Genomic DNA, 12,041 nt, shown 5'->3' with positions numbered 1-12,041 from the left:
TGTCTCCCAGCATCCCCCGGGGAAACTGATGAGCCCTTTCCCAGTCTTGCTGCTTCACTCCTCTACTGGTGTTTTCTGTGATCTTCTCCCAAATAAACTACTTTCAGTCAAATAAATCTGTGGGAAGAACCCTACTAAGATAACTAGCCAGTTGGATTCACCAAAAGCCAAGCTTCTTTCTTTACCCACTCACCATGTCTACCATTATTGGTGATGATTGATGTTTCCATTGTGGCTTTAGTACTGCAGTAGCATGTTGTGCATGGGGTAGAGGGTATGTGTGTGTGTGGGGAAGGGGCAGAAATAATCCTTTGAGAGCATCTAAGTTATGCATAGAAGTCTAGTAAGACAGAAACCAGAGTTTCGGGAGGTAGGCAGTTCAGTAACAGAGTAAGGACCATGAAGTACCGTGATGTAAAAACAATTCCAGATACTGCTAAAATCTCTGGACCCTGCAGGCACATACTCATGAGGTTGCTGGTGTGTAAACAGTGTTTGTGGATTGAGTCTATAAGGGAATGAAGAACTTACTTACATTCACTTGCTCTCTTAGTAATGAGTGTTTACAGGTTGAGACTGTCACATCCCCTTTGAAAACCTCAAGTGCCTTTTAATGGAGCCAGCAAACTTGGTCATATTTGTAGGCTCTTTTCTGTATGGAGAGATTTCAAGACAATTAGGAAGGTCCCATCCCATGATTGGTATCTGAAACCCCTCAATTACAGTTTCATTTTTTTGTCCGTAGCTTTATCACTATGCCAATAAAAGAAACATAATTCTTGAACCTATCAGTCATAGACCTCAGTGAGAATGAGTTTATTAGCTTCTTTCTAGAAAATCCAATTTTGATGGGGAAACCCAATTCTAACTTCTCTAGGAGGGGTAAGAGATAGACAAACATGAAGATTAGGCACCAAAAGAAGATAAACCTCTCTCTCTCTCTCTCTCTCTCTCTCTCTCTCTCTCTCTCTCTCTCTCTCTCTCTCTCTGTGTGTGTGTGTGTGTGTGTGTATGTTTTCCCTAGGACTGACAGCACAGCCAACTCACAAGTGAATGTGCTTGGTGGCTTTAAAACATGAGAGAAGCTTCCCTCGAATTTAGATCAATTTTCCTTATGTGCTTGCTAGTACTGGTAAATCAGTTTCATATTTCCCCCACATTCTCATTCTACTACTTAGCTCCATTCCCACCTCTCTCCCCACAGCATTGCTTAGTAACCAACTGTTGTAGCTCAGCAGCGTCCTCTTGTGGCCAGATGAATAACGCTCATTCCGTGTTTTCTATATAGCTTTCCTGTTTCTGTTTTACCACTTCAAGCTGAGCAGTTTCTTCCTCATTTGGATTTACACATACTTTTTAATCTCCCCCTTTTTCCTTCAACTCTTGGCCAGTTATCTTAAAAAATCTCTTTGTTTTGTGTCTCCCTCTTGTTCTTACCCTCTTCTTCTCCTTTTCCACCCCTCCCTTGTTTTTGTTCCTCTTGTGAATGAAAAAATGATCCTAATCTCACTTCAGAGGTGGAGAGGAAAGCTACTTAGGCCCCTCTGTCAACAACCAGAAGGAAAACTATAGAATCTAAGTGAAATTATGCATCATAGCTAATTAGCAGTAACTTCGGAAACTTACAATGCTTGTGGGGGTAGAAAAATATTTTTCCTCCTACCCTTGGAAGCTCTTCTGGCTGGTCTAATAATGAAATTAACACAAGTCAGATTATATTATGGAGAAAATGACCAAATTTGTTACATATGTGCATATGTGGGTTCCCTAAAAATATGGGACCCCAAGATACATTGGGCAGTTCAGGTTTATCTACCATTCTGGACTGAGGAGAAGGAGGCAAAGGCCTGGGACTTCAAAGGGAAAGCAGGAAATTTACAGGCAGATGAGAATGAATAAATATTTGGTAAACAAAATCTTGCCGGACCATTCAGAAACAATGGGAAACGGGAATCTAACAAACAGACTTTCTTGGATCCTCTCTGTTGGACACATTTAGTCCCTATGTGCTAAGGTGAATAAGCTGAGGTTCCCTCCCTGAAGCCATCTTTTCTATCTGAATTTATTTTTCCTTTCCTTTTTTTTTTTTTTTTTTTTTAATCCTCACCAGAGAATATATTTCCATTGATTTATAAAGAGAGTGGAAGAGAGAGGGAAAAACAGAGAGAAATACCAATGTTGGAGAAACATATCTATTGCTTGCCTCCTGCACAAGCCCTAACCAAGGCCTGGGCTGGGGAGGAACTTCAACTTAGGTGTGTGTCCTTGATCAGAATCGAACCTGGGACCCTTTGATCCCACAAGCCGAAGCTCTATCCAATGAGCCAAACTGGATAGGGCTACCTAAATTTCTTTAGGCAGGTAAAGTGAGAGGTAAAAACAAGCAAACAAATAAAAAATATCTTCTTGGACTTTGTTTTCAGCGAGAAATAATCTGCATGCCAAGGTGACACATTATGGGGAGGCTTATTGTGCACCCCAACATTGTTCATGACTCCACATTCTGGCCACTTCTTATTCCTTCCCCAGATTTTCAGTTTGAATGAGAAATAGGTGTTTTTGTTTGTGTGTGTTTTTTTTATATTTAATCGTTTTCCTTCTCATTTTCAATGCTACAAACCACGGCTTTCTATTTTCAATGCAAATGTTCAATATTTCAGCTACTTGGAGATTAATTGAGTTTTTGTAGAACCTTACCATCAGATGTAACATTAATTCTTTAGTAATGTCTTCCCAGTTCTTAGCAGCTGATTTTAAAATGAATCTTTGAGCAAACAGGGTTTAAATTTGGAACTGAATTTGCAAACCTCTTGGGATCATTATGCTACTTCAGATGCTCAGAGGAAATTGGAGCAGTGGATCTGATAATGATTACAATGATTCTGGTGATAAGATGACAACAATGATAATGATGATGATGGTGGTGCTGGTGGTGATGGTGATGATGATGATAGCCCTATTTAACTGAGCACTTTCCATGTTCTAGGCATTGTGCCAAGTACTTTACATAGATTATTCCCTACAACCACCCCAGGTCTTTTTTAATTCTTATTTTGCACCGAGGGAAATGGAAGCTTAGAACTAACTTGCCCAAGGTCACACAGCTCAAAAAAGGTAGGCAGGGCTGAAATTTGAACCTAAGGCTGTCTGAGGTCAATGGTTGTAATTCTGACCACTCTCACAGGAGACACAGAGCTCAGGGTGAGGCTGGCACTGTTCCGTGTCAGTGATGTGAGGAGCTCACTGCACCAGAAGAAAGGAAAAATATTAACCACAGTCCTTTGTACTTCACAAATCTACACCCTTTCTTTCTAGTAACCCCTTAGAACAGTGGCTCTAAACCTTTCTAATGTCGCGACCCTTTAATACAGTTCCTCATGTTGTGGTGACCCCCAACCATAAAATCATTTTCGTTGCTACTTCATAACTGTAATTTTGCTACTGTTAATGAATCGTAATGTAAATATCTGTGTTTTCTGATGGTCTTAGGCTCTACAGCAGCTGTTCTCAACCAACCGCTAGCAGGGTCACCTAAGACCATCGGAAAACACAGATATTTACATTACGATTCATTAACAGTAGCAAAATTACAATTATGAAGTAGCAACGAAAATGATTTTATGGTTGGGGGTCACCACAACATGAGGAACTGTATTAAAGGGTCGCGGCATTAGAAAGGTTGAAAACTACTGCCTTAGAGGGTCTATTTCTGGCACACCAGTCTCTGGAAAATGTCCTGCTAATGACACGGGATTATAAACAGCCATTTTCCCAGAACAAAAATTTAACCTTTGTATCTCAATCTAATTAGAAGTATTTTTTTTTCCTTCCAGAGGCAGATTTCACCCTGCTTTTTTGTTCCACATGTAAGAGGCTTTTTTGTTTGTTTGTTTGCTGGCTTGCTTGATTGTTTTTGTTTTTCCAGAGAAATCTCCAAAAAAACATAGCTTTTTAAGGCAACAGACCTTGGCCTGAGACCTTAAATGTGACCTGTGCCTCTGCACAAGATGGCTGCTCTGGCAGCAGCACCTGAGAGTGTTGGGGGTTCTGCTAAAGGCTCTGAGGCCTTGGCTGGATCCAGGTACAGTTACTCACTGACTCTCACAGCCCACTGTCTAAGTGTGTGTGCCCTGCCACACAGCAGTTCTTCATGATTTTCTCCTGTGATTCTGAGGTGTGCCTCTCACCTTCCACTGAGTTCGCCAGGACTTGAGAAAGGGCACTTCTTTTCCTTTAGTTTCAGAGGCAGTCCTCTCTGGAGAATAAGCAGTTCTCCTCTACCTTAGAGAGGTCTCTGCATCAGAGCATTTTTCCGCTGCTGCCTGGGGACTAACATTCTTCTTTAGAGACTGTTCCTTTACCTCTGCAAGAAAAATGGGCCTTGAAGGAGCCCTGTCAGGATCAGATAACTCCGTCAGAATACCAATTTGGGAATTGAGCCGAGGGAGAGCAATGAGCCTATGAGGAAAACAGCACCAAGGTGGAGGAATAGGAAATGCCTGCTTGGCCCACAGTAGGTACTCAGATAATTTTTGAAAGGATAAATAAATGAATGGATGTGAGCCTGGTTCCCTATTCTAGTCCTACACCCAGGCCTGCAAGGCCTCAGGGTTGCCATACATTCTTTGTGAGCAGGCTAGAGGTCATCGGGAATATGAAATGAGTTTAGAAATGCAAAGATAGCTCACACTCTCCACCTGGGTGAGAAAGGAGGCAGGGAAGTCTCCTATATGCCTCTTGTGCTCTGATGGAATCCAGTCAAGGCCTCAACAGAAAACCAGGCCCGTGAGCAGTTAGTTCTAGTTGTGAAAATTTCCCTGTACTCTTATGATTTGTCCACCTTTACTATCTCTCTTTTCAACCAGATTTGCACAAACCTATTTACTTGCTGAGGCCCAGCCCTAACCTGAGACCCAGCAGAAACCACATAGTAAGTATGTTTGCCACATAGTAGGATGTCTTTAACCCACAGAGACTGCCCTGCAATAGGAAGGTTAGTCCCAAGAGAGACAGACCATGCTCTGACTGAAGCTGAGAGGTCTTCTTATCTTCTCTTCTTTCAGCCTTCACTCCACTGATCTTGTTTAAAGACAAACCAGAACTCTGAGAAGAACTCGCCTTAGTTCTCCAATGCCTCAGTTTTCAGCATTCCTGGTCCCTCCCTACAAGCTGCTCCCTCATACTCCTGTGGCCTGGCCTTCAAAGTGCCAAGGGTGAAGGAGGGGTTTTCTTAGTGGTCATGGGAATGGCCCAGCCAGACCCACCCCAGTTTTGCCCTTTCCCCCATCCCCTTGTGTACTTTCCTCCTCACAGTTCTCCCAGAATGCCCATACTTACCCATCCTTCATGGCCCACAGCAATTCCTAGGAGGCCAGGCTTGACTCCTCAGTACAATTCTCAGTAGACACTACTCTTGGGAGGCCTGAGCTAACTTTCTACCCCACCATGAGAGTAGGGCAGTATCCAAAGTTACAGAAAAAGGAACTAATTTCTCACTTCTCACTGCCATGCTGCCTTGTTAACCAACCTGCCCCACACTCCTAGTAATAATGGACTCAGGAGGATGGGTGGGTGACTTCATTTAAATCCATTTGCCAACAATGTTTTAAAAATCCAAATAAAATGTCCCCGGTGGCTACTGAAGAAATCATTGCCCCCTTCTGCTTGAGCACTAGTTGGTGGCTCTTGAAATACTCCTTGATTTGACTAACTTCTCTGCGCACCCCACACCCCATCCTAATCAACATGGAGGACAGGCCATCTCATTCTCTCTAGTCCTTATCTTACTTCAGAGCTCATCCTGAGGAAGAGAGACTCCCCCTTTGAACCTGCATCGCTGAGCTGTTTGCTATTCTCAGGGCATGCTCTGCCCATACTGGGTGCACTCAGGCCTCCCATCTGCTGTCCCTTAGTTAAGGTGCCTGCTAGCAGGATGAATGACAGGGCAGGATGACCAGAGAGAAAGAGGTACCTGGTACCTGATGGATATCTGGGACTCACTGCTAGAGGAAAGGCAATATAAGCAGGGGGGTGGCTTTCTAGGGAAAGAACTGGAGTGCTCTCAGGGCTTACATTGACTGATTCATCAGAGAGGTCCAAAGCCATCATGTGGAAGTGAGATTTTGACCCTTTGTCCCTAAGTTGCACACTGCTCACCCTTACTGCATTGTGCCCTGTCCTGTAATCCATCTGGCTTCAGCGCTGTTCACAGAGACTTAAGGCCTTGGCAAGAGAGAGTGATGGCCTCCCTGGAACTCATGGGTACTGACTTACCCTCCCACACACATGACATCTGTCTCAGGAAGGCAGGGTGCGGTAGATGGGTAACTGGAAACAGGCTGAGAAAATAGAGGCTTCCCAACCATCCAGTAACACAACCATAGCCACTTTGGGCTGCACTCACTGCCAGGGATAGGAACTCTGAGGATCATTCAGCTCCTTCCCTGACAAAAGGGACTGAGGAGGACCCTGGTAGAAACAAAAGAGATGAGCAAATAGTTCAATTACTTTCTGGAAGAAACCTGGCCACTACTTTGAATAAATGTTCTTCTGAAGCACTCTCTTGCACACACCTTTGCAGGCACTTGCACTTGGTGTTGAATGAGGAACAATAGGGGCCTCTCTGCCAAGAAAAAAAAAATGCATGGAGGGGTGTTTGTGGCCTTCATTGTTTCCACAGGGAAAAGGAGCCTGGAATTGACCCTAAATTCTAATCCCAGCCTCAGTGTATCCTTATGCTAGTTATGTAACCTTCTTGAGGAATTAGTTTTCTTGTCAATAAAATGGGCATAATTATGGAACCCCTCTTATAGAGTTGTTCTGAGGATTAAGTGAGGCAATGCATGAAAATTTCTCAGCATTCTCAACTGAGAGCCTGGAACATGGCAAATGCTCAGTGAGTTTGAGCTCTGGCCATCTCTGGGAGGGGCAGGGGCCTGTGGGAGGTGTTTTGCTCTGGCCAGGTCCCCTCCTCACACACTGAGCAAGAAGGTTCCAGGGAAATTACAGGCCTAGTACCAGGGCTAGGCAGGGAGAGGAGTGACATTTAGCAGGAAGAAATGAGAGCTGTCACCTAAGCTGAATGTGTGTGCCAAGAGCAGTGTAAGGAAACATTGAGAAGTTGCTGTCTCTCCCTTGGTTGGAGGAGTGGTAAGGGAGGCAGAAAGCGAGGGAGGCCACCACACTTGGAAGGGTGGATAGGTACAGCCCATTATGACAAGAACAGTCTTTCTGCTTGGATAATCCTAAGCACACAGGAAACACAGTACATGACTTCTCTCAGTGACTTGCCTTGCAGGTCATCAGAAGCTACCTCAGATGGGTGGTTATGGGTGCCTTCTCTGACTGCTGTTCTTGTCCTCACCTGCCCTACCCCAGCTTCTCTTCAGCCTTTTTTCACCACTCCCTGAGAGTTCTGGCCAGTAAAAGGGACAGGGCAGACCCTACTGGAGGAGGTCTTAAGTTCTCAAGGTCTTTTCAGAGCTGCTAGTGAGTAGCCTTCAAAGCTTTGTCCTGCTGATGTTGCTGCCTCTTCTGGCATAACTTGGATGCCCTCTCATGCTAGCAAATCTCTATCCGACCAACGGCATTTTTCCACACTAGACTAATCTACTTGAAGGCAGGAACCCTTCTGTCTGGCCCATGACAGCATTTCTAGCCCCCAGAAAGTGTTGGTATGCAGTAGGCATTCAGAAAATTAATTGATTAGAGGAGTGAATGAATGAATGCCTGCATGCAGGAATGAATGGGTGGTGTATTGGAAATATGGTGCTTTCTGGACTGAATCAGGGAGCATTCCTCTCAGGAAAAACATGCCCTGCAGCTGGGGCAAGGTCTTGCATCTTTTTGGGGACAGGCTGCCTTCCTACTTTGCCCCAAGGGCAGTATTGGCCTGCATGCTGGGTCATCTCATGGTCTCCAGAGGGCACTTTGACCCTGAGGAGCCAGGCTCTGGAGCCTTTCTGAGAGGCACTACAGTGCACCTGCCAAAGGCATCATCCACCAGTCTTTCTCCACAAAGCAATGGTTTGCATAGCATCCTTCCTCTTGCCTTCCCCTCCTCCTGATTCACAGAAACTCCTTGTCCTCTGCATTTGGCACATTTGAATGATCTAGAAACATCACAGAGTTGTTAATATGTTAAAGGTGCTTCCTGTAGCAATGTCTTGTTTGCTTATTTCTAATCCCATGGTGTGGTGGGCCACCTCTCTTACTTGTTTTTGAGGTTGTGAGCAAGGAAAGACTAGATGATCACAGGACTAAAGTTTATACATTTCAGAGAGGTGAGGTCTGGAATCAGAGATGCACAGTGAGATTGAGGATTATTGAATTATTATTAATCCCAAGCAGACTCCAGGGATGCACAGGTCTTGGAGTTATACATGGTGTCTGCCTTCTCCAGGTAACCAGGCTAAATATGGATGTGTTTCCATGGAGAGCCATATTGGCAGTTGCAGCCCTGCTTCCTCCAGAAAGCACCTGCTGGGTTCTTTGGCTTCTCCAAGGGCCAGAGGTGCAGTGGACATCAAGGGAGTGTATCTCACCTCTGTGGATGCTTGTTCCCAACAAGTGTTTCATTTCTCCAGCCGTAGAATCATCAGTACCCCCCTCCTCTTGACAGCTAGATGTTAGAAGAAGTCACAGATCAAACAGATGGTGACAAAGGTGACATTGGACCCTATGAGCATTCATGCAAGTTTTGTATCTTCACTGGTAGAAAATTGGGAAGAAAGGGGATGTCATTGGTAGGATGGAGATAGGGAGACAACTGTAATGACTCCCTTGTCTAAGTGCAAGGCTCTTCCTCTTATCAAGCCTTTTTTTTGGAATAATTATTACTACAAATTGTTGGGTTTTATTTATTTTTAAATTCAATTACAATTTTGAAATGGCCCTCTTCTGTTTTCATAGAATATTCTAATGTGATTGTTTTTTGTTTGTTTTTTTCATAAAGGACAGACTCTACTGCTTATTTGAATTTGAACAAGTTATATCTCTGCATGTCTTTACTGTCTGATATAGCAAAGTGGAACGACTCTGTGTCTGTTGAAGGCTAAACATATAACTTGAGTATGAGGGTTAAAATACTCTGTTTAACTCCACTTGGCAATTTAGTCATTACATCATCTCTTTTTATATGAAAATCCTCTGTTAAATTGGGGCTTGTCACGCACAAATGCCTATAACATGTATGTGCACATAGAGAGATGGGTAAGCTCTCTGGTTAATGAAGACATTGAAACTTTTAAAAGGTGTGAAGATAGCTCTTAAGGCAATTATAAATTGTCTCTGAGGGAAAATTCATATTGTGTGTTCTATGTTGCAGGTCGAGTGGCATCAAAGGTGAGTGATGGATGATCTGCAGTCACAGAACCTCTCCATGGACATGACCAACTCCTCTCCTGCCTTGGCCAATAACAGACTGGAGAATGGTATGGCCCAGCTGATCACCACAGAGGCCTGGAACATCAACTCCACAGACCTGGTAAAGAAGGCACTGGTGACGGTGCCAGCCCCATCCATTCTGAACCCCCCAGCTGAGTCCCAGAGCGGCATGGCTCTAAAAGTGGCGGCCACCGTGTTGCAGCCCCTGTGCCTTGGGGAGAGCCCGGTGGTGATGCCCATTCACATGCAGGTGGAGGGAAGCACTGCACCGGAGCTCAACCCTAATGGCAATGCCACCTATGTTATGACCACACAGGGCCCTGTGCAGCTGCCCGTAGTGCTGGAGCAACATGTCTTTCAGCACCTCAACTCTCCTCTAGTCCTGCCACAGGAGGCCCCATGTTCCTCCAATGCCATCCACAACAACCTCTTCCAAGCAGCAGAGGACCCCGAGGCCCAGCCCCAGCTCCTGGACTTGCGAATCCCCAGCCAGCCACAGGAGCCCACGTTGCCATTTGAAGCTGTGCTCCAGAATTTGTTTCCCTCACAGAGCACTCTTGGCTCCCCACCCTGTCAGCCTCCTCCTGGATATGCCCCTGTGCCTCCCCAGCCCTTTAACTCCCCATTGTCCCCCCTGGTCCCGCCAGCAACCCTCTTGGTGCCCTACCCTGTGATCGTCCCCTTGCCTGTACCCATCCCCATTCCCATCCCCATCCCAGTGCCTCAGAGTTCTGAGTCCAAGTTCAGCCCCAATTTATCCAAGCCGCCATCTTCCTTCGGTCTACACCCTTTTAAAGCCACTCAGACCCCTCTGGAGAAGGAGGAACTGAAGCCCTTTGACATCCTCCAGCCCAAGGAGTATTTCCAGCTCAACCGCCACACAGTCATCAAGATGGGGAGTGAGAATGAGGCCCTGGATCTCTCCATGAAGTCAGTGCCCTGGCTCAAGGCTGGCGCTGTGAGTCCCCCGATCTGCCAGGAGGATGCAGCCCTGGACCTGTCTCTGGCAGCCCACCGGAAGTCTGAGCCTCCTCCTGAGACTCTGTATAATAGCAGCAGGTCAGTGGACAGCCCATGTCACAAGGTGCAGGAGAAACTGCCCAGAGGCATGGAGATGCCCTTTGCCCCTGCCACACCCCATGAAGCCTCAGCCATGAGGGATAGCCACCTGGGCAGCAGTGATATCACCCAGCCATTCAGCCAGCCCAGCCAGCCCAGCAGCGAGGTCAAGGCTGAAAATAACATTGAGATGGTGAGCAATTCCCAGGCGGCCAAGGTGATTGTCTCGGTGGAAGATGCCATGCCTACTATCTTCTGTGGCAAGATCAAAGGCCTCTCAGGCGTGTCCACCAAAAACTTCTCCTTCAAAAGAGAAGATTCTGTATTTCAGGGCTACGATATCAACAGTCAAGGAGAAGAGTCCATGGGAAACACAGAGCCTCTTAGGAAACCTGTCAAAAGCCGGAGCTTAAAGTTCAAGAAAGTGAACTCCCAGGAAATACACATGCTCCCGATCAAAAAACAACGGCTGGCCACCTTTTTTCCAAGAAAGTAAATAATGTGTGTTGTTTTTTTTAAAAAATTTATGATTATAATATGGAGAAAGGTGCATTGGTTTTATAAAAAGGCATTTAAAACGAATTATCTTTGTTAATTATTTTGGGGAGTAATTAGGAAACAGGGAGGCGAATTGGTTCTAGAAGCCCTGTAAACTAGCATCATTTTCTTTTATTTTTTATTTTTGACTTTTCACAAATGAGTAAATAAGAGCAACCTATTTTTCAAGCAGATTGCACATTTTTTGCAGCTTTAATGGAATATTGGGTGAATCAGAAGGGTAAAAAAGCTATTTTCATTGCCACAAAGTGCTTTGATGATGTAATACCTAATAAAGGGTAGGCTGAATATTTCACAATAAATGTTTGTTTGCACTAATTGGTTACAGCATTCTATCATTTTTAAATTTTGCATTCCTTAACTGACATTGTTTAGCCCAAACTGTTGCTTGTAAAGCACTACAAGTTCTCTGTGTTTAGAGACCTAAGCTCTTTAGGCATGTTGGGCAAAGAAGAATTCTATTGGCCTATGCCTCCACCCAAGGAGGATTAGGAATATGTATGACCTTGAGCAAGTCACTTCCCCCTCTAGGTCTCAGTTTCTTCATTTGTAAAAATGTGGCAAAGGGTGTGGGGTTGGAGGAGTTGAGTTTCAAGTACCCAAGGCCACTTCCAGTTCACAGAGACCCTGGTGTGTAAATTCTGTGTCTGAACTTTCTCTAAAAAGATGGGTTTTAGCTGGAAATGACCTTAATTTCCAAGGCAACAAAAACATTTTTTCTGAGTGACCAAAAGTCTTGCAAATCAAACATATTACTGAAGGCCACTCAGAAAGAGAAGAAAGTTTATTGCTGGTGGATGTGGAGATGTCTCACCAGTAGGTAGATATTTGGGAGTAGGGTCTGAGAGGGAAGAGAAAGTCATTTCTTGTTAGTGTAGCAAAGTGGTTCTCATCTGGGGGTGGTAATGGCCCCTAAGGAACATCTGGCAATGCCTAAAGATACTTTGGGTTGTCACAGCTGGGGAAAAAGGTGCTACTGGTATCTGGTGGGTAGCATCCCACAATGCACAAGACAGCATCCACCAGAGAGAGCAATTCAG

General features: G+C 44.9%; 1 protein-coding gene across 6 annotated transcripts in view; it reads left to right on the top strand.

Moving 5' to 3' along the window:
• The window catches only part of RAI2 (retinoic acid induced 2), a 59,509-nt gene extending 48,190 nt beyond the window's left edge, over nt 1-11,319 (top strand). For 3 of the 6 annotated variants that reach the window (XM_036439768.2, XM_036439767.2, XM_036439771.2), the window contains exon 2: nt 9,326-11,319. In XM_036439768.2, the coding sequence (XP_036295661.1) occupies nt 9,350-10,939 (1,590 nt within the window). In that variant the 5' untranslated portion in view covers nt 9,326-9,349 and the 3' untranslated portion in view covers nt 10,940-11,319. Of the gene's footprint in view, nt 1-4,912; nt 4,935-8,625; nt 8,745-9,325 lie in introns of those variants that run through there. The other 3 variants (XM_045582295.1, XM_036439769.2, XM_036439770.2) reach the window with 3 other exon arrangements.
• The last annotated feature ends 722 nt before the right edge of the window (nt 11,320-12,041 follow it).

This window comes from Pipistrellus kuhlii, unplaced genomic scaffold (genome assembly GCF_014108245.1).
Source record: "Pipistrellus kuhlii isolate mPipKuh1 unplaced genomic scaffold, mPipKuh1.p scaffold_m20_p_16, whole genome shotgun sequence".
NCBI classification, from domain to species: Eukaryota; Metazoa; Chordata; class Mammalia; order Chiroptera; family Vespertilionidae; genus Pipistrellus; species Pipistrellus kuhlii.
Note: the sequence above shows the minus strand (reverse complement) of the source record. Positions and strands in the feature narration are given on the sequence as shown.